Below are 23,585 nucleotides of genomic sequence, written 5' to 3' on the forward strand. Positions count from 1 at the left end.
TAATTCTGGATTTTAATTTTTTTACTTACAATTACAGGGGAGAGAGGGGTGGAGAAGTGGACTTCAGTGTTATCAAGTATTAAGAAGAAATACAAAAAATAATAATAATAAGAGCAGAGGTGAGGTTCTGGTTGCAGTTCTGCTGGATGGTGGTGGCAACCCCCCCACCCCACTTTGTGCCCTCACTAGTAGTTATGGCGGGGGAATATGGTGGGGTGGGACAAAAGATATATGTTGTTAGGGGCAAAGTATTGTATGTTTCAGTTATGTTGATTTTAAGTTTCAGTCTATTTTTCTTAGATTGTTAGCGGGAGGGGTTGCACACGGGGCCTGTTAGGAGGAGAGATCTTGAACTCAAATGGGTAAAAGAATAAGACTAGCCACTTTAAACGTGAAAGGCCTGGGATCAATAGTGAAAAGAAGAATAGAAGCATTATTGAAGAAAAATAAGGTGGACATTGCCTTTCTGCAAGAGATTCATCAGTCAGAAGATGGAGTCAATGATCATAAGATGAATAATATATACATTTATGGGGGGGGGGACTTTGGAACATCTAAATCTAGAGATGTGGCAATCATAATTTTTTAACATTGTGAATTTATAGTGAAACAGATAGTAAAAGATTTTAATGGTAGATTTATAATAATACAGGGTAAAATGGGTTTGGAAGAATATACTTTGGTTAATGTAATAAACTGAAGATTTTTCAAGAATTTTATCAGAAATTATATAAAGGAAACAATGTACTGAAAGAAAATATAGAAAATTATATAAATGAGAATTAAAAAACTAAATTATTGGAATCCGACAAAAGAATACTAGAAGGAGAGATTAAAGAAGAAGAAATTGCTGATGTTATTAAATAAAGTGAGAAATGGTAAAACACCAGGCCCTGATGGATTGGGTCCAGAATATTATAAACATCTTAGTTTCTTATTGATACCTAAGCTAAATATGTTTTATAATAAAATATTGGAAGGAGAGAGAATGCCACCTTCTTAGAAACACTCATTAACAATTCTTATCCCAAAACACAACAAGGATTTTACAGAGCCAGGATTTTATAGGCATATATCTCTAATATATCAAGATGCTAAAATTTTTATTGCTATATTAGCAAATAGATTAAATAGATTTATAGCAAATTATATTAGAGAGGATCAATGTGACTTTATAAAGGGTAGACAAATTGATAATTTAACTAGGTGAGTTTTGAATATTATATAGGAGGTAGAAAAGGAAAAACAAAGGCAATGGTTTTATCACTAGACATACCTAAGGCCTTTGACTGTGTGGAATGGCCAACATTAAAGCTGCTTATGAAGGACTGGGGATTTGGTAGAAGATTTATAGGGGTTATAGATCAATTATACTCAGACAATACTTCGGAAGTAGTAGTTAATGATGGTATAACAGAGTGGATTTTTCTAGGCCAAGGTACAAGACAAGGGTGTCCACTTTCACCAATATTGTTTTGTATGGTTATAGAACTGTTGGCTAATGCAATAAGAAATGATGAATTAATTAAAGGATTAGGCAAAAATGATACAATTAAGATTAATTTATTTGCTGGTGACTCATTATTGACTATTAAAACCCCATTAGAAAGTATGGATAATATTAAAAACCATTTAGAAAAATTTGGGGAAATAATAGGACTAATTATTAACTGGCAAAAAACACAAACAATGATGTTTAATTATAATAAATATGAACAAGAAACATTTGTAAATAAATATGGTGTTTAAATGTGTACTGATATTAAATATTTAGGTATAAATATATTTAAAGTGACTCAAAAATTAAGGGAGCAACATTTTAATAAATTAAAAAGTGATGTTAAAGATAAATTGCAGGAGTATTCTAAATTGAAACTATTGTGGTTTGGGAGAATCACTATGATAAAAATGAAAATATTACCAAAAATTACTCTTTTTTCAGGATGCTCCCAATACAATTAGAAGATGATTTTAAGTATTGGCAGGGATGAATGAATGGATTTTGTAATCAAGGAAAAATCAAGAATACATAAAAGATTTTGATATAAAACTCAAAAAAATGGAGGTTTAGTAAATCAGTTAAGATTTATTGGAGATATTATATACAACAAAGGAAGGTTAATCTGGTGGGATATGGAATCCTCAGAAATAAATGGGAATATTGAAAAATATTTGTTTAATGTAGTAAAAAGAAATATAAGAAACATGCTAAATATCTGGAACAGAAATAAAAAGAAGTTATGTCCCTTCACTTCACCACTAAAATTTGTGACCGAAATAGAAAATTTTCCAGCAAACAGGTTTAGCTGATTTGTTTAAGGATAAGGAAGTTGCCAGACTGAAGGATTGGATGACTAAAATGAGATCAAAGGATCAGATTATAGTAAAACTTCAAATTAATAAACTATCATGGTATAATTATATCCATTTAGATAGTTGGACAAATGAATGACTGAAAACTAATAGTAAATGTAGAGAATGTACTAAGTACGAACAATTTCTATCATCACATGAAGACATGCAGAAAGATGCTTAGAGGAAGGGATTAGTAAATAGAATTTATAAACTAATTTTGGAACCAGAGGAAAAAGACAGAAATGGAAGGTTTGAAATCAATTTGGGAGCATGATTTAAAGACAAAAAGTAAAACAGAGAACTGGACAAAAATTTGGAAGATTAGAGTTTTAAGATTAATGATGGAAAGGATAAAGGAATTTTTAAAACAATTAGTTTAAGGTGATACATGACTCCAGTGAAATTGAATATAATAAATTCAGACTATTCTAAAGCCTATTGGAAACGTGATGAAGAAATTGGCACATATTATCATATGTGGTGGGAGTGTAAATGGATTCAGAAATTTTGGAACTAATTTTTAAGGAAATATGTGATATATTTGGAAAATATATTGAATTCAATTCTAAAATTGCTTTGTTGTCAATTTTTTATAAGATAGAACTTGATAATTGCTCAAAGGAATTGATTTCCAATTTTATAACAAGTGCTAGAATATTAATAGGTAGATTCTGGAAAGATAAAAATGATATTAAATTAGAAGATTGATATAATGAAGTATGTGACATTGCGTTAAATGATAAATTGACTACTGAGCTGAAGATGAAAACAGGTGAAATAGGTTCAAATATTTTTATGCTATTTGGGGTAGATTTATTGAATTTGTATTAGTGAAAGGAAAGGGGAAAGCCTCTAAACAACAACAATCAATACAATTTTGAAAAAGAGGTTTGTATTAAAACTATTGCTCCAAAGGGTCCTGTGGGTATGGGGGAGTACTGTGGTTTAGATTGTAATAGTGAGTATTTTGTATTCTTGTATTTGTTTTGGAAATTTAAAAATAAAATTTAAAAAAGAGGGCTTATGTTCTCATGACTTACCTGCCCTACTCTTAAAAGCATCTGACTAGTGACTATAAAAAGAACATCCAAGAGAGGAAGCAAAGCATTACAGTGGTGCCTCGCTTAACGACGATAATCCGTTCCAGGAAAATGACCTTAAGAGAAAACATCGTAAAGCAAAATAAAAAACCCATTGAAACACATTGAAACTCGTTCAATACGTTCCAATGGGGTAAAAACTCACCATCCAGCGAAGATCCTCCATACGGCGGCCATTTTTGCTGCCTGTATAGCGAGGAATCCATCCCTAAACACAGCAGGGAGCCATTTTAATTACCCGGTGGCCATTCTGAAACTGCCAATCAGCTGTTAGAAAAACATCGTTTTGCAAAGAATCGGTTCCCGAAGCAGGGAAGCGATCATCGCAAAGCGATATTCCCCCATTTAGACCATCATTTTGCGATTGCGATTGCGATCACAAAAAGATTGTCGTAAAGCGGATTCGTTATAATACGGGGCAATCGTAAAGTGAGGCACCACTGTACATGTACTAGTGTTACCTATAACTACTACTTTTTGGTATAATGCAGATATAACAACATTCCTTTTCCAAATAAAAACAATGTGGTACAATATTTAGCCTTTTAGTCCTATTTTCTTTTCCCTGTTTAATATAAAGCATAAAGACGAGTAATGTTGCCTCTTCTCGTGTGATGGACAATGTTTACTTTCAATAAAAAATTGCCAGAAAAGAAAAAAATACTTTGAAGAAACATTCTGAAGGGGTTTTTGCCCTCACAGGTTAGTTCACTTTCTTATATTCTTACTTTTTCAGATGAATCTCCCACATAAGGAATGTTGGGGGAGGAGGGAAGACTGATGAAACACACATACCTCAAAAAGTGCACCATTATCCATTTTTAAATTTTTAAAAATTTTAATAACATTTAATAAGGTACAATATAAAAAATCATAAAATAGTTAGGAACCATCAAACCCCACATAGTAAGCATATCAAATGGTATTACTAGTTAAGATAGGACATCTCTTCTAAATCAACATGTGTGGCTGGGGGGTTGCTAAGAGGATCAGTACTACAGTACTAAATACCCTGTTTCCCAAAAAATAAGACCTAACCTGAAAATAAGCCCTAGTATGATTTTTCAAGATGCTCGTAATATAAGCCCTACCCCAAAAATAAGCCCCAGTGAAGTGTAACCCCACCCTCCACCATTGTGCAGCAACCAGAAGAAGATGACACGACTCATTTATTATCTAAATAAATGTAGATTGTTCTACATGAAAAAAAAATAAAACATTGCCTGAAAATAAGTCCTATTGCATTTTGAAGCAAAAATCTATATAAGACCCTGTCTTATTTTCGGGGAAACACAGTAAAAGGAGGCCAGGTTTTATAAAACAAATCTATATTGGAATCCTGGTACCTCAATTAGAGTGGGCAGTGAGTTTTTCCATCAAAATTAATTGTGATGCCCTAGATTCCCAAGCATTCATGGAAATTATGGTGATCAGTGTGTTTTTTATTGTGGGTGTATTGTTGTGATAAGGGGGAGATTATGATCTTTCACTGTGATTGATGAATATCATTAGCTGGTCTTTTGTGTGCAGTGATCACTAGTCCTTGTGGCTGAGTAGTTTGTTGACCTTTTGCAGGCTGTGTTTTTCAGTGCTAGGAACCAGCTTTGTTGAGTTTTAGACTTTCTTCTTTTTTGTTGAAGGTGTTTGCTGGTGTTTGTGGATTTCAATGCCTTCCCTGTGCATTGTAACATAATGATTGCTGGTGTTGTCCAATACTTCTGTGTTTTGAAATAGAATTTCATGCCCAGCTTGTTTCAGGGCATGTTCAGCTACTGCGGATTTTTCCAGTTGTTTTAGTCTGCAGTGTCTCTCATGTTCTTTGATTCTGGTGTGGGTGCTGTGGTTTGTGGTTACAATATATACCTGGCCACAACTGCAAGGTATCTGGTATACTCCTGCAGTGGTGAGGGGGGTCCCTTTTGTCCTTTGCTGACCATAACATTTGTTGTTGTTTTGTTTGTGGTGGGCCTGAGTACTGTTTGTAGGTTGTGGCTTTTTAAAAGTTTCCCCATGTGGTCCTTGAAAACATGCTGATCACCATCATCACCCAATCTCCTGAAAAGGACAAAAAGCTGATCCCACAGCTATAAATTCACAACTATCCCACAAACTGCACCAGAGCACAGACAGGGTTCTGACTCCTGTCCTCTGAAGATGCCAACCACAGAGATTGGCAAAATGTTAGGAAGAAAAACCTCAAGAACACGGCCAGACAGCCTGAAAAACTTGCAACAACCATTGGATCCTGGCTGTGAAAGCCTTCAAGAATATATATTATAACTAGTTAATTCTTTTTAATGCTGTCATGGTTTATTGTTTTGGGCCCTTAATATTGTTTGTTTAATATTGTAAGATGCCCCAGGTCCTTTTGAGGAGAAAGGTAGGGTATAAATATTTTAGCTAACTAACTAAATAAGATCTCCCATTGGAAACTTTCAATTTAGTACTAATCTAGTAAAACAAAGGTGGTGGTGGAATCCAGCATAAAAGATAAATTGAACGGATTCTTTCAAATGAAAGGTTTTTAATCATTTCTGGCTATTTTCAGCCAGAAATTCTCTTTTCAGAAGAGAAGTGTGGTTTTAAGAACACAACATGGATAGAAAGCCCAGTAAGTACTGCACTTAAGTGTTGACAAGTGGCGCCAACCAGCACAAAGAGGAGCAAATGCATTATCTGAGTAAGCCTAAAATCAGTTTTGAACCACCACTGGGAAGTTACAATATACTTCCTCTAAGTCTCTTCCATATTTGTCATGTTTTGTAAATAGTCTTCATCTGCAGTTATTTTCTTCCTTGCAATATAGCCTTTTCAGGGGCTATATTCAAACCCCATTGAAACTATGGAGTAGTGAATAAAATGGTGGGTGTGGGCTGCTTCCAGACAATTTTATTCCTCAACTATTTAAACTATATGTGGAATTTCAATTAAATACCCGTGCTGTCAGATTTTTTTACTTTTTCCTAAATGTTCATCTTGACATAAAGACTAGTGGATACAGGAAGTCTAAAGCTGTAGGCCTGGAAAATCTAGTCCGTATAAGCAGCCTTTTGAAGGTCAGCATGCATACACTTTAACCTTCACAGTAGTTCCATTTTATCATCCTCTGTATTTGTTAATTTATCACTATTTGTTAATTTATCACTAGCACTAAGTCATTTAGCACTAAGCCACTTTTTTTCTAAATTATTTCTATTAATGTTTATTTGCAATTATTTAGTTCATGTTGCTGCATGTCACCTTTATCTCAATTTTCCCTAGTCTTCTCCTCCAGGGCTTCTCCTTCTGCCCTTTTGGGGGTCAGTAAAGGTTTTTTTTTTACTCTTCTCAGTTTGGCACACCTGCTCTTTGCAAGGCCCCCTCTGGTCTTGCTTTGTCCTTTGGCAAGGCCCCTTTTAAATCTTCCATCTGCCACGGGTACACTTAGGGCTTCCTTTCCTCTATGGGGTGGCTGCTCACTCCCAAGGTTTTCCAAGTCATGAATAGGAGGAGCAGAGACTTGGTTTGAGCCCCAGTGTCATTTGCTTGGGACTACTTGCCCCCTTCCCCCACCGACAAGAGAGTCGCCAAGCCCTCTGCTGTCTCTGAAGATAACTGGTCCACTCTTCTGGTCCTGGGTAGGATGGTGACTGCCCACCAACAGAGGCATCCTTGCCACTGTCCTCTCCACAACATTGCAAATTTAACATTAAAGGCACCAAGCTTTCTTTAGATGGAACTACCCTTCTTCATACTCTCTAAAAACTAGTGTGAGTTATACCTTTGCTAGACGACTAATATTTCACAAAGAAAAACTAGCTTTCAAGCTATGAAGGACTCTTCAATGGGGCACTACAGGAGTGGTTGTAGATAAAGGTTCCAAAAATATGGCCAGGTTCCTTTGATTAATGCAAGGTCCAAAATGGGGGCTGCAGAGTCACACTGGATGTGACAGGTTTCACATTTCACCTAGGAGCCAGGTTTGATTTACCCCTTCCCATCTTGTTAGACAAAGAGCTTCTATTCACTCTGCCCATGCTCATATACACCTCATTGCCTTGTATCAAAACACACAGTTCATTTTTGAATGGGAACCAATTGGAAAAATCATGATTACAGAACTTAGCTCAACTTTTCCTGACATTGTTTTAAGGACATAACCCTACAGACGTCACTCTGACCTCCTCACAGAAAATATAAACCACAATAAAATGTTTACATCACCGAGTTGCATCTATTCAGCTCTTTATTCAAGCAAGTGCATAGTTTAAAATATGAGTAAAAATACTAAACAACATTTGATTTTAATTTAAGGATTTGTAATTAAATAACTCATAATTCCACAGGCACTAACGAAAAAAGAAACAGAAATGGCTCTAAGTTACAGAATAGTGTGCATGTAAACCTTAATTTATTGTATGATATTCATGGTCTTATTGGAACAAACTTCTGTTTCCATCTTGTGGAGTCACCAAGACTGCCTGCATTCATCAAACAGACAAACAGTAGCAATGTATGTAACAAAAATTTGGCAATTTTCATTTTCATAAATTAACAATAGTGTCATATCCTCTGTTAACTGTAGGTGAGTATTCTGAATACAGCAACAGGTCTTTGAACAGTTACAACAAATGTGCAGAAAAACACAACAACCCTGTGCTTTTTGTAAAAACATAAGATATAGAAACAAGCTATATGTTGAGCTACAGCCAGCACCATAGAATGTGCATTAGAGCTGTGACTGGGAAACTAGAGTTCTGTTAGTGAGCTGAGCCCCTGCAAAATCAAAACTTGTATAAATAAGACACTTATTACATTAAAAGAGATCTTAATTTTAACATTCTCTAACAGTGCAGGCACATTTTAATCTCATTTTCAAAAAACACCTGGTGTTTGCATACGGTGTCTGTAATTTTTAACGGCTAATTGCACTTGATTAACAAGTTGCTGTCACCCATCTTGGTTGTAGAATCTGACACGTGACCAGGCACAAGCCCAAGACAATTAGACACAATTAGCTATGGCATGTTGTACAAACCTTGCACAAACACCAAAAGGATCTTGTCCACTATGGCATTAAATCAGGGTGGATTTGATTCAAATTGATTTAAACCACAATTTAAATTTTAAAAATATTTAAATATTTAAATTGTTATTTAAACATTTATTTTCATCCATCCTGCATTGCTAGGGATATGTGCACTACATTTTAAGTCATTCAAATAAAAAACAGAAGCTAAAGGTCTTATGAAAGTGTGTCATCTCTTTTTGAGAAAAGCTGTCCAGGATACTAAGCATTATCAAAACTGATTTTGACAACGCAGAAATATCCATGAAAATAATAAAAAGGCCAGCTGCCTTGGGTCCTTTTGAGGAGAAAGATGGGATATAAATAAATAAATAAATAAATAAATAAATAAATAAATAAATAAATAAATAAATAAGTAAATAAATAAATACATACATACATACATACATACATACATACATACATACATACATACATACATACATACATACATACATACATACATACATACATACATAATGCCAGTCTCTTTAATCCAACTGCCGTGCTAACAAATTATCTAGTTACTGGACAAGAGTAAAACAGAGAAGATAATCTACATGCACAAAAGCAACATAAACACATGCATATTGTTTCTGTGATGTGATTAATCCCTTCCAGCCAAAGGGGGGGGAAGAAGAGCAATCAAGCATGGAAGACCCATTGGAAATGCACAGAAACAAACGGAGCAGATCAGAAATGCACAGAAAACAAAGGAAAAAGCAAGGGAAGCATGCAGGACCCATCAGAAATGGGGAAAAAACCCCAAAAGCAACCAAACCCCCCAAGACCCATCAGAAATGGGGGAGCCCAAAAACAAACAAACCCCCCAAGACCCATCACAGCACAGAAACATAACCCGCCCAGCTCAAAACCACACTGCAAAAACACCCAGAACAGTATTTTAAAAGCAGAAAACAGCACCTTACCTTACCAGGCAGTCTAAAGCCTCCCTGCAAACACACACACTCACTCAGAAGCAGAAGGAGGCAGTCCCAAGCCTCCTCTGACACACACTCTCTAACTCAGACCTGGGCAAAGTGCAGCCCGAGGGCCACATACAGTCCGCAAGCCACTCCTGTCCAGCCCACTGACAGTTTTGAACATCAAAACCATTTATAGCTTTTTGTCTAATCGGTTGTTTATCTTTAACATACCGCAAAAAAACTCTTTAGTATTTGTGAAGATTAATAAGTTTAAAATAAAAACAATCATAACATCACTGTTTCCTTTTATTTTTAAGTAAAGTTGGTTCAGCCCCCGAACACAGTTAGATTTTTCATGTGGCCCCCCTACAGAAATTAATTGCCCACCCCTGCTCTAACTGCTGGGGCAAAAGAGCTACAAAGAAGCAGCCTCGTTGCCACCTACAGTTAGAAATTTGAAATTCCCACCTTTTTTTCCCTGCCTTTTTCTGCTGTTCGTAAGTGGAAGCTCTGGCCGCAAGTCGAAGCAAAATTTTGCGGCCGGAGTTGGTTGTAACTCGAAATGGTCATAAGTAAGGACGTTCGTAAGTCGATGCACCACTGTATGTGTTTGAGTTTAGACACTCATCTCATAAGGCTCATTAGGCTCAAACCACACAATATAGATAAACATGTAAAATTGTATTTCAGTACCTCTTGAAGAAGGATAAATCGCCTCAAACAAAGAAAATCAAAGATGGAAAGGTGGCAATTAAGGAAAGGAACACATAGTCATTTTCCTAGGTCACACAATGCCTCATACAACTTCACTTACTCCAATGGCATCTTGAAATACATAGCAAATATTCATACTCAGGCCAAAAATTGCAACATTACAAAATAATTTCTAAGGAAGAAGAAAAAGTCAAATATCTGTTTGTTTCTCAGCACAAACAGATGCAACTCTTCTCAGACATATGCTTCTAATAGTTATCTTTTCTTCAGGAGTTGAGAAAGAAATTAGTGGGTTGTGAGGAAAACACAAGAAGTAATGGGTCAGCAGAGAAGTTGGACAAAGATACTCTGCACATTGCCAAAATTAGACTGTCATAAGAGCAGCCAAAATAGAAAATTACTGCTCTGCCACCAATTGACCACCTAATGGAAACAAACCACAAAAACTCAAGCACAAGCCTTTCCTGGTTGTCAGTATCTTTTCATTGAAAGCGCCTGTAACTTGAGCTACAAACCTGTATTAACTATGACCTGGCTGACAACATAATTACTATATATGCATGTCTAATTTGACACACTGGCTCCTCGGACTGAAAAAAAATAAAGCACTGGTCTTTGATGCTGTCATGATAATCAAGTTTGCCCCCATTTTGCTCTGTGACAATAGTCTGTGCCAGTTCATGTTAATAGACAGTATGGCATTGGAATGATTCCCTTTAGCAAGAGTAACACAAGCACAGCTAACACAGGCACACATACATACCCGTATGGCACCCCAACCATATAATACTGGTGAATTTACATTATCAAATTGACACTTATCTTTTTGTGATATTTGGTACCTCTGTAGCATCAAGAAAAGAACTTTTAAATGCAAAATAAAACAAAACAAGATTTCACTACATAGCAGCTTCCTGTCATTTTCAGAGGGGTCTTTTTTTATCAACCTAGTCTCAGTAAAGGTTCTCTCTCTCTTTCTCTCTCTCTTTCTCTCTCTCTCTCTCTCTCTCTCTTCAACAGATTGCTGCATGGGAAAGTTTATGTATCAGTTCTTGCCCCCTCCATCTGCCAATACAGCCAGATTTCAGCACATACCGTATGTACAAATATGCAAAAAAAATGAAAACTGAGGCCGTCATCTGTTAGGCACATCATGAGAAAACAGGACTAACTGGAAAGGCCAATAATGCTAGGAAAAAGTGAAAACAGCAGGGAAAGGCCACTTATGAGATGGAGAGGCCATAAAGGAATCCACAGGCTTCAGTTTCCAAGAACTTAGCATGTCTGTTAACAATAGGAGGTCATTCATTCATAGGGACATCATTAGGCAACTAGATAGCACATAACAACAAACAACAACAACATGTAAATATACTTTCTTTTTAGGTTTCATATGGGCCTGCACACTTTCTTCCCAGGGCAGTCAATGTTTACTATCAGTATCAGTAGAAATCCTTCACATCTTATGAAGTACTACTACAGAGGAGCCCTCATCTTCAGGAAGGGGGAGTAGAGAGATGTTGTCAGATGGATAGGAAGTTGAAAAGCTTCCTGTCGTCTGCATGCTGAACCCTGTGCTTAGTATTTAGATTCCTGGCACCTATTCCTCTAAACATGTCTGCCTGAAAACATTTTCTTTCAATTTTATATGAATAGGGTTTTTTTGTCCAAGCAATAGATGCAGAAGAACACCTCCCATCAGCTATGTCTGCAACCTTGGACTGCATTCTTCAAGTTCTTTAATTATTCTGTTCTGCAGAGACCTGTTCAGCCCTCTTGGATTAGGTTCCTAGACAGAAAGGTTCCTTCCCCATCCACCCCCTTTTTGGCCCTTATGAGAAATTATAGTTTAAGAACTACATTATGTTAACAGTACATTACTACAATAACAATCTCTGTATGGATTGAGAAATTAAGACAAATCTGCTTGTTTTCAGAAATCTAAATCATGTGAACAAAACCTGATGAGTCTGATTTATCTTTAAAAAAAAAATCAGCATGGGGATTCCCTCCCACCACCCCACTGCCAACAAAATTCCAGTCCTTTAAAAAAGGAAATCAATCATGTAGGTCAAAGAAGAGTTACCCGACAGAATGGCTTTACAACAAAATCCAGTATTTGTAAACATTCACTTTATTTCCTGCAGAAACTGAGCTGCCAGTTGCAGAAACCGAACAAGATAAATCAATTAGCGTGCTAATTTCTCCCCCCTCTCATTTATTTAGCTCTGCACTGTATTTGTCATAATTGACTATAATTATGTTAATTACCAACTCCAGTATAATTACTGTATTTGTCATTTAGCACACTGTGTACCCAAAGCAAATCTGGCAATTGTCGGGCATCAAAAAGAATGCAACCAGCCTCCAGGAGGGGTTCACTCTGAAAACCGGCTCATATACATTCAGCAAATGAAAGGGCAAAGGAGAATTTCATGCAATGCTAGTCTGAAGCGCTGGTTCATTAAGGATATTAATTTTCTGATAACTACACATTTAAGCATGACACATCAGAGAGTACCTACAGGATTTAGCAATTATTAATACGTGACAGTTTCAAATGCTAAGTGAATCAATTAAACAGCAGCATTCACAATTTGAGAAGAGATAACTGCTTCATAACTGCCTAAGACTACAATTTTCACATGACAAAAAAGGGCCATTCAGACTCCTTCAAAGCCTGACAGGTCAAAAAAGAAGTTTGAAACAAAAGCACCTTATAACCATCATCTCTCCTCTTTACTTGTCAGATCAAGTTTGCAAGTGTCTCTGCTGAAATGGCATCGCCATGCCAGCTGACACAAGGTGATTTTTCATGTCTTGTCAAAGAAAATCTTTTATTCTATTTGCTCCGCATTAACATGTTACATTTATTGATCAAGCCCTTTCTGCAGCCGCAGCAGGGCACTGGGCTCTTATGCCTAAGGGGGGCTTTGATGTCCCGGTGACATTCCAGACCGAATAATGCACATACTAAATGGATTTCATGCAGAAATGTGTTTGTGCATGACAGCGACATTAATAACAGCCTCTCTCACTGATAAATATGCAATTGCTACTATTAAGGTTTACCCAATTACAGGGAACATACTTGCAGTACCTAAAAAACATACCCATAAAGAAAACTTTTAACAATATTGCATTTTAACGTATTAAAGCAAATCATCATCATCATCATCATCACCTAAGGGAATATAATCAGAATGTTGTACTTTGTTTCACATTTCTCACCCTCTCTTGTTCTACCTTCTGGAAGTCTCATTATTGTGAGAACATATACAGTATCTTAAATTTTTGGATGTACCTACATAAATGGAGTCAACATGCTACCTAACATTTGAACAGAAACAACATTCACCTCAGAGTCACCAAGCAATGAAAAGATATATGTAAACCAACCCTGTTCATCTGAAATCTAAAATAAGCCAGTAGACTAAGAATTTTCTCATGCAATGGTGGGTAGATTGCATCATGCCAAATACTGGAGTATTTCCTCCAAAAATTGGCGTAACATGACTTCATGACTCTTCTTTTTGTTGTTGTGATGTCTCCTGATGACCTGACAACACTCCGATTCCAAACCCATCTCTTCAGTCTGTATTTTAGGCAGCTACTTCTTATTTTAGTTTTTGCTCAGGCTAAATGCATCCCATTTAGGAACCAGATCTTGTTAACCAGGATCTATCAGACATGAACTACGGACACGACTCAAAGATCTACTTTGGAAATTACTTGTGATGCTTTTGCTACCTATTAATGGAACCACCACATGTCACATTATATAGAAAACTCCCCCCAATCCAAAACACATTTGTCATGTATGCCATTGGTGGCTCTTCACCAGCTGTTAACAACTACACATGGCAAATACTTTTCGAATCTGTTTTGTTTCTTGAACACAGTCTATCTTGGAAACATGCAATTAGTTGTACAGATGTTTTGTTGTTGCTATTTTATATCTTAACTATATTTTTATGACCCCTTATAATTTCTGACTTTTTCTAGATTTCATCTGTTATCTCTCTAGGAAAATGAAAACACATAACATATAGCTAATATCTCTTTATATGTCCTGTATTAACTAATTTTAGATACAAATGAAATTTAATTTAGATATATTTTCCTGTGGTAGTTATCAAAACATTCAACATTTTCAGCACCTTCTTCTCTCCTAATTTTTTAAATAGGCAAATGTGTCAGGAGATTGTCAACCTAATTCATTTCAACCACTTTTCATTGAAAGTAAGGTCTGTTTACTTCCCTAAGAATAATTAAATTGAGGAATTCACATAGCTGCTGTCAGTCATTTCATTCCACATATTTTTGCTTAAAATTTTTCAGGAACTATGATAAATCTCTGATTAAACAAGACTTTCGTAATGCTTTGTGGCATTTTAAAAATTGCATTAAAAGGTGGTTTATATTCACATAGAGATCAACAACGGTGGAGACTTGTGACAACATTAATATATCTCTCATTGCTCGGATAAGATTCTAGATAAGAACAATGGTACAGTAACTATCTTTTTACTGAAATTACCGGTATTTTGGATATTCTGACTGTGTGTCATATTGTTATAAGCTGATAAATACAATATGGTAGCCATTTCACATCAAGTCCATGGAGCACATGTTTTTCTGCTGCCCACATTATGCAGTAGCATGAAATCAGATTATTGCCCCATTGATTGAAAACATACCTGGCCGAGCAGAGAAAACCGGACTTGCGTATCTCTTCTCAGACAGGGATAGTAAGATATCATACAAGGTATTTTATTATTTATTTAATTTATATGCCGCCCACTCTACCCAAAGGTCTCTGGGTAGCTGGGCTTTGTCTGGCGATTCTCAAGTTTCAGAAATTTCCCCATACTTGACTCTGGTATTGATACGGAGTGTTTTGAACCGCTTTTATACCTGTTTGTTTTATACTTGTTGTATACTTGTTTGTTTGTTTTATGTCTATGTTTAATGTTTTATGTATTGCAGAGACTATGTGGATCTGGGTTGTCCACTTCTCTGTATAATAAGTCTAAGGACTGTAAATAAAGTTCATTCATTCATTCATTCATTCATTCATTTATTCATTCATTCATTCATTCATCAGTCAAGTATCAATTGTATTAGAATGCAGTTGTCCCAAACTGGTTGGATTTTTTTTTCAAAATACGATAAAAATGAATAGAGACATATTGAAAACTATACTTATAATCTCTTAAAGCTGAATTGTAACAGACACCTAATATCCACACATACTAAATCCAAGACTGGTCTCCCACTTCAAAGAGAAGTAGGAACTCTCTAAGGTAAAGTATTCCTTATAATATGGAGGATCAGGAACAAGTGATCTACTATTCACAAAGATATATCTGAGCAAGACCACCAAATCAGAATCTAATCATAATTGAGACATGGCAGACATGACATCTGAATATAGCCAGTTAGTTATGTATTGCATTTGATATCGTAGATTTGCTACAAGACTAATGACTAGTAATTTATCAGAGACACCATCATCATCCAGGAGATATCATCCACTGAGCCCATATCAGTAAGTGACGTATTCCTATATTTTGAGTTCCAACTCTTAGTTCTTCAGTGCTTACTCAAATTACGAACATTTAAGATTACCAAAGACAACAGTTATTGTCTTTATGCAGTAACAACCAGATCTTGCTTCTTAGCATTTTCAGCCATATTCAATACACATTTACTCAAATTAAAATATCAAATAGCTTTTTATTCCCAATAAGTATGCATAGGATTGTGGTATAAACTATCGATTAGATTATTTTATATGCACCCTTTCCATGTATACAGAGAACCCCATATAAAAATTTCTTGTCTCTAAAGAGACATTATTCTGCATAAACCAAATGGGTTACAATGGCTTTTATTTAAGCTCTTAGGTTGCACAAGAGTTCTGTTTAGTGGCAATCCAGTTTTATTGGTACAGTAACCAGCCAGGGTTTAGGAAACACATTTCAAGTCTGAAAATGGAAACACCACTTTGTTCATTTTAAACTGTTCTTGTATCTCGACAATTTAAGATAATTCTAGAAGAGAATTGCCAAAATCTTAGCCAGTTGCAAAAACGTAGAAATTCTTGCACTGTGCCTCATACACATTTTCATTCCACACTTCTTTCAGCAAAAGCAGATGAAGAATAGTACAAACTTTTACACAGCATAAGCAGCATCTGTTACATTGCAAACAATCCTTAAGACTGATAATCCCTTCCTCTGTATTCTTCCACAGTTTTCTTTAAAGTTATCTGTAAACTGTTTACCACATATAGGGTTGATACTGAGAAAAGATGAAGACCTGAAATTGGCCGGTAACAGGCTAGCTCTCTCAACAAAATGCTTATAGGAGAACAGTATCAATACTGATGACAAATGGCAAAACAAAAAGTAAGAAAGTGTACAAAATGTTACCCTTATTCAGGTGTTGATAGATAGTTTTCATGCCCTACCGTAACAAGTTGAAGCTAAGATCCAGCCTTCTTGCAATGTTTCCGTATTTCCTCCCTAGAAATTCTGGGATTTCTTTGCAATCTTGACCAATGTAAGACACCTGTATGAATTAAAGGCAGAATAAATTATTAGCAAAGAAATTTGAGGCATCTAGCATCTTGACAATCCAGAGATATAATGATTAAAAGCAAAGTTCTACATGATGAACTACTACTACTACTATCCCTGCCAAGCCTTGTTCAGCTCTCCTTGCTATGTTACTGAAATATTTTAACAATTTCCATTGTTAGCTTAAAGTGATTTTTTTCCAGTGTGAAGAGTAACAAATAAATTTAAATTCAACTCTAATTAATATTTCTAGTGTTATCTGAAGAGTATCTAACATATAGATTTTAAGTGTCCTTATTTGTAATGTTATGGAAGCAGGTTCTGAGTTTTATTCTCTTTGGTTGACGAGTACCCTAAAATTTCAGGAAAAGGGCAGCAAAAGAGAAAAATGACGCTAAGAAAAGTATTTGATTCACATGGAAGTAACTGCAGATAGATTGCATTGCTACAGCATTTTGCAAAGTGTGTTTGAATTACAATTCATATAAATCAATGGAACTTCTTTCCAAGAAGATGTGTTCAGATGAGGACAAAAATGAAAGACCTAAATGTTGAAGATAAATTAGTAATGATATAGGAAATTCCAGAAGCCACCTTTAAGATTGCTGTTTCTGTAAATAATTAATCCTGGACATACATTTCTTTTCTTTCTGCTTTATTCATATTCAAATACCCAATTTGACCATGGGAAGATAGGTAGATGTCCACACAGACAGACAATACAGATCATTTAAGTAAACCATTTCTCAAAAACCCAAACCATATATATCTGCAGCTCCCCACCCTGCTCCTACCTGTCATTTGCAACATTCAGTTGTCTATCACTTTTGCTTCCTAAATGCCAACAAACAAAATGTTTCTTCCCAACATCCAACCTGTGCTGGTAGAATATGCCCAGCAACCACCTGCTACCAGAGCTTGATAGTTCTATGTGCAATGTGTGCTACTACCTACTAAGAAAAACTGCATTGCTGTTTGGAATATAAAAAACAGAGAGACACTGATCTCTATAGAGGCCAAGTACACTTACAAGAACAGAATTCCAGTCTCTTAATAAATATGTTATGTTCTGACATATATCAGACCTTTTAAAAAAAAAAATAGAGATGGAGAGGTTCTCTTGCATACTGTGGCTGTCAGACAATGGATGGTGTTCCACAAGAACGGTGGTACTGTGAATGTTTATCTTACAACACATGAACAGTGCTTGAAGTTTTAGCATCTAATAAAAATCTCCAGTGAATTCTATCATCCATAGCAGCTCATCCCTCTAGTAAGCAACTTACATAAAGATTGGGAAAAGCTGGTCAAATGTTTTTGAAAACTAGTGCACTTCCAAGATTGCACATTGCAACATTTTTTAAATAACTTCTTATTAAATTGGGATTACTTTAACAGCAAGGCAGTTTCTATGCCCAATTCTGAGTTCCACTTTTTAAGAAATAGGTCTGACGAAGTTCCCATTTGTCTTTGAAGTTCCTATTTCTTCAAGTTCCAGATAAGAACAAGAAAATAAAAGTCAGGCAACTTGTGTTTGGATGATATTTCATGTTCTCCAAAACACAACCTACTCTACATGACAACTTGCCAGTGCAGCCTCTAACTTTACAAATCACCCTTGTGGTTCAGCTGGTCTTAAAATGATTGCAATCTGATAACGCAGCATTTCATCCCCTTTAATTCATCCTTGTTCAGCAACTTCATCTGAGAAAGAGATAGTCGACTACAGAGAAATAGTTTTACTGTGAATACATGAGCTGAAAAAATGAAAAGCCCGGAGTTCATTCTTGCAATTTTCTTCCCCTTCTGAACGTATCTGTCATCCCTTCTTTTACAATAAATTCTACTTGGGGACAAAGGCCTGTCTTTCACAGTCCCCAGAAAGTTAAAGGAAGAGAGATTTCTTTGGAAGAGATGTCAAACCAATTATTTGGAGACCTGTTTCAGAATCAATAAACATCTTCCAGTTCTATGCTGCCATTCACCATAAAGGATCTGACAGCTATTTACAAGTTATATGTGCAAGCAAATACAATTAAAATAATATACAAGAAAAGAAATGCAGCAACAGCAAATGTTATACATAAACAATCCTAGTGGAAGAAATTTTTACGTTTCTAGAAGCTAAAACCTCCTCGAACTATATTTTAAACTCTTCCTATTTTACTAATCTGATGCCAGAGTCAAAGAGAACCTCCAGTTATTATTTCAGATAGGAAGTCAACTTTTTATTAACAGTGGCTGAAATCCATCAGTAAGTCACAGCTAACATAGACTCAATGAATCAATGGAATGTATAGAGAAGTTAATTGACCAAACCCCATGGGATTACTCTAGTTACAACTTACTACTAGATTCAACAATTAAACGTCAAACACATGAAATAGATTTTGAGTACACGGGTAAAACTACATGCATTAATGGTGTGTGGGACCTGAAATGATCCTGTGTAGATACCTAAGGGGCCACAGGCATTTACTAGTTTAATCCTTTCCACAACAACTTTTAAAAAGTTGATTGAATGCCTTCTTATTGTGATAGTTATGTCAAGTTAACTTTCAGGAAAGTTTAGGATACTCATTATTAATAGACTATGGCCCACCGGATGGGTGTCCTTTCAGGAGTCTAATCATCATCATCGTCATCTGCCATCAAGTCCATTTTCACTTATGCCAATCTTTTTCATGGTATTCTAGATAAAGATACTCAGAAGCAATTTGGAGAAAATGGTGGTCCCAAATAAGAGAAACTGCCCCCCCCCCAAGTCAAGGTGATTACAGGTTAGGAGCAGTATTATGCTAGGAAGTTAGCTGTCAAGGAGACCATGATTCAGAGAGTGATCATCTGTATTATATTCCATCTTTCCTTTCCCTCAGATCTTTACATTGGTCCTAATAATCAGGCCTAGGGTATTAGGATGCCCCTTTCAAATGACAGCTTGGTCAAGAATAAGGTAAGATCTCCTTCATATACATGTTGATCACATAGAAGGCAGCTGATCTGTCATATGTAACTGAGACTTGGGAAATAGGTGAATAAAGGCATAGGTCATCACATGCCCTTCCAGATACTCAGTTCAGCATGAGGAAAGACTCAAGTCTAAGAAAAGGAGGGAAGGACACTGTGGTCTGTATGAAGTCAGTTTTTCTGTTCACATTCCTTATTTACTCAAAGTGATAGTCCAGGGTTTTGTTTTTTGTTTGTTTTTGTTTTTGCAGCCTGTGCTGGGTCTCTGTGACAATCTAAGGGTGGTGCCCACCCCACTGTCTGCCCAGTCTGCCCAGAAAGAAAGAGCCTCTGAGATGGTGTCCAGCCACCACCGTCCCCAACTGCTATTACTGATGCAATATCAGCATTTATACTCAGGTTGCCTTGTCAGGGTGGCTCTGGATGCCACAGCCATCATGACGACCATGGGGTTATGGCAAAGCATCAGCGGCTCAACATAACATACTTTTAATTTGTGTGAAAGAGGGCAATCTAAAGGATCTGGATTTTAAATTAAAATCAGTTTTAAAAGTCCAAAATAAGCCAAAACTAGATCTCAGCTTTCAGATTCAAAGTATGATTTCCCCAGATGGGTTTCCCACTTAAAGAAAACTAGTTTTAGCCACCGGTAATAATTAAACACATACCACTGTTAAAAGCATAAGACTAAGGAGCTAAAATCAAATAAGAACAATAAAAATAGCAACAAACAGTGATAACAACCACCAATTAATAACCCCTGAGGACTTAACAAAAAAAAAAATACCCAGAGAAGGACATGAGTAGACTTTCCAGAGCAAGGAGTTACATGCTGAGGGTAAAAAAAAAACTGCTTCTCTTAATCACTTCCACAGCTTCTGAAGGCTGTATCTCAGACACTTTGATGGAACAAAGGTATTGGGAAAATCCATACAGATGTTTTTCTCTTAAGCGCTCAAGACACTGACTACGACGATTGTTTTTCACAGTTAATGCTTAGAAATATACATTAAGAAGTGCTTGCTGGCACTTCTGTTCAGTGAGACTCAGCAGAGATAGCAATAAATTATCCCCATTATGCTGAAGAGGATGCAGACAACCAGGCAGGCTTACTCATATGTGGTTAGATTGTATACCAATCAAAGCTTTCTAGGCCATGCTGTTTTACCCATAACAAAGATAACAGGATAACATGTAATAACAATGTGGGTCACTACTTTTACAAACACTAAATAACATGCCTTGTATAAGGACTTGTGCTGCAAGAATGGAGATAAGTAAACTTTGGAAAACTGGCAAAAGCCTTTGCTGGATTGTTTGGACCAAGCAACTACAGAGCATCACACTGTCGGAAAAGCTCACACATAGACCCAAGAATTACCAGAGGCACAACTGAGATGAACGTTACTACATTTCAGCAAATTCATTTTGCATGTGCAAGACAAACAGGTTACCAGGGTCCCTCAGTATCTCTCCAATGTCTGGAAAGATATTCGTTAAAAGACATGTGTATAGAACGGGCTGGGGCATCAATTTTCTAATAAGGAGATCAACTAGCAGCATGCAACTTTGCTCTAAGAGTGTTTCTTAAATTGATACAATGGAACCCTACTATGATCATTGTGTTGCAAAAACTGGCGTATGTATTCTATGGGATTTCACAATTTTATAAAACTTTTTTCAAAAAAAAGATATTTCAAAGTTAACAAAGCTAATTGCTATAATCTTTGAGCATTTAGACTGAGTATGTCTGTATCTACATGGAGTAACAATAGAAATTCCTGGAGACTTAGGGAAACTAGTGCTCAACCTTGAAAGGTTCCTTGAAAGAGGAAGATACTCATATGATTTGTAATTATGTAGACTTTGGTCTAAACGGGTGGGATAAAAATTAAGTAAGTAAGTAAGTAAGTAAGTAAGTAAGTAAGTAAGTAAGTAAGTAAGTAAGTAAGTAAGTAAGTAAGTAAATAAATAAATAAATAAATAAATAAATAAATAAATAAATATGTACTCTACCCTGTTGAGAAGTGGAGTTCATTAAGGGTACGTATTTTAGCTACAGCCCTCATTTATGGCTCAAAGTGAAAAGATTCAACCAGCTGCAACGACGTTATTTTCCTATTCATTGCCACAGTTGATCAGACAAGTAGACGCATACTTTCCTCAAGAAGTAATGTAAAAGACCCACAAAATATGTACATTTTAGCTGCAAGAGGTAGCATTTGGTAAGAAGGCCCCTTCCTAAGTTCTTGTGCAAGACCTCTGAAGTTTGCTCATGCTTTTATAAAGTAATTTTACACCTCTTTCCAAAACCTCAATTTTAAGTGCTGCAGATTTTGCAAGTACCAAGCATGTTGGTATCAGCAACATGAAGTCTCTTCCTACTGCAAAACTACTGGGCTCAATCTTTTTTAAAGCAACAGTGCACCATGCTCATGTGACACTGGAGATACCAGAGAACAAATTATGAGAAAACATGTAGTAAATTTCTGCCAGCTATGCATCGCAAGAGAATAGAATTTCATCAGATGATTTTAACAGTGAAAAATATTCACCATTCATCACCAGGATTCCCAGCTGGCCAACAATATTCTGTTTTGCACATCCCCTATACAGCCACAGTAATCTGTCACTGAATACACAAAAATCAGCAGGTGGAACAAAACATAGCTTGATAGCAGGTGCTATCAGATAATATTTGCAGGACAAGTGGCTATTAAAGCACAGGAGCAAGAGCCAGTGAAACAAGTGAGCAATCTCATTTGGCAGTTTCATTTCAAGGAACAAGTAGTCATGTTTGTATTTTATTTTTAAAAAGGAAAGAAAAACAAGCAAGCCAAATTAAAAGTAGTATGAAAGCATATTTATAATAGCACCTCAAATAGCCCTCTCCTGTTAGAACTAGAACGTTTTTCTGGCAGGCTCCTAGGTCTAAAGGTCTCCTAGTTATAAAGACCTACTTAGAATGCAGAAATTCAATAGACAACCCTAGAATTTAATTCAGGTTTGCAAATAACTAAATACTCACACTTCCTAGGCCTGGATCTGTTCTTCAGTTACATTTTGCTTTAACACAGGGGTCTCAAACATACGGCCCCCCCAGATGATAGTTTGTGGCCCTTGCCTTGCCTGCCCCCCCCAAAGCGCCCGCACATCCTCTGCTGTCAAGAGTAAAAAAAAGTCTTGCCTCGCTCGCCGGCTCTCTCCCAAGACAGCACCTCTTGCACCCTCCATCCAGAACTGCAGCCTGCCAGCCAGCCCACCTGTCTGTCGGCTAAGGAAACTCCTGGGCGGCTTCCTCGGGCTCTTGCTCCACTTGGCGGAAAATCTGATGCTTCACAGCCTCACCCAGACTCTGCCTCCAGCGGCCCCCAGGAAAATTGAGTTTAAAACCCCTACTTTAACATGATAACTGATTTAATTATGTTAATGTTTTTAATGTGTTGTTTTAAAATTATACTTATTTTTAATTATACTTTGAATCACAAAAAATACAGCTGAAAAGCTCAGAGCTAATGGGTTACAAGAAACATAGTTATAAGGAACATTCTTACCCAAAGTAACTAATTGCTTTGGATAACAATGGTGTAATGAAGTTACATATAAAAAGTAACACATTAAGTACAACAGATATTACTTTATGGTGTTGTCAGCAACTTTTTGAAGTTACTTCGATCAGGCTTATTTTAATTATTTCAGGTTAATTTTAAACAGCATTTCAAGGCATTTTTAAAAACAGGACTTTTCCATGTTTTATGCCAAGCAGTACAATTAGTAATATAGAAGCCATTTTTCAACTGTTATTAGTAACAACATGTTACTTCTAATGAATAACAAAACAACTCATTTTCTAAGCTATATTCTACAACAGAAGTAAATTGGCACCACTCCA

The 23,585-nt window shown here is 36.2% G+C and overlaps 2 protein-coding genes across 3 annotated transcripts in view; one reads left to right on the forward strand and one right to left on the reverse strand.

Annotated features, from left to right (window-relative positions):
- LRMDA (leucine rich melanocyte differentiation associated) overlaps nt 1-23,585 on the reverse strand; it is a 1,005,591-nt gene that overhangs the window by 972,771 nt on the left and 9,235 nt on the right. The window contains exon 2 of the mRNA XM_072995005.2: nt 16,618-16,718. Coding sequence (XP_072851106.1) covers nt 16,618-16,718 — 101 coding nt within the window. The remainder of the gene's footprint in view (nt 1-16,617; nt 16,719-23,585) is intronic.
- Nucleotides 1-23,585, forward strand: part of LOC140705863 (uncharacterized) — a 69,208-nt gene that overhangs the window by 25,401 nt on the left and 20,222 nt on the right. For both annotated transcript variants that reach the window (XM_078391080.1, XM_078391082.1), the window contains exon 1: nt 1-23,585. This exon is cut by the window's left edge and continues 25,401 nt beyond it; it is cut by the window's right edge and continues 8,677 nt beyond it. The gene's annotated coding sequence lies outside the window, so the exon portion shown is untranslated.

Source organism: Pogona vitticeps, chromosome 3 (assembly GCF_051106095.1).
Source record: "Pogona vitticeps strain Pit_001003342236 chromosome 3, PviZW2.1, whole genome shotgun sequence".
NCBI classification, from domain to species: domain Eukaryota; kingdom Metazoa; phylum Chordata; class Lepidosauria; order Squamata; family Agamidae; genus Pogona; species Pogona vitticeps.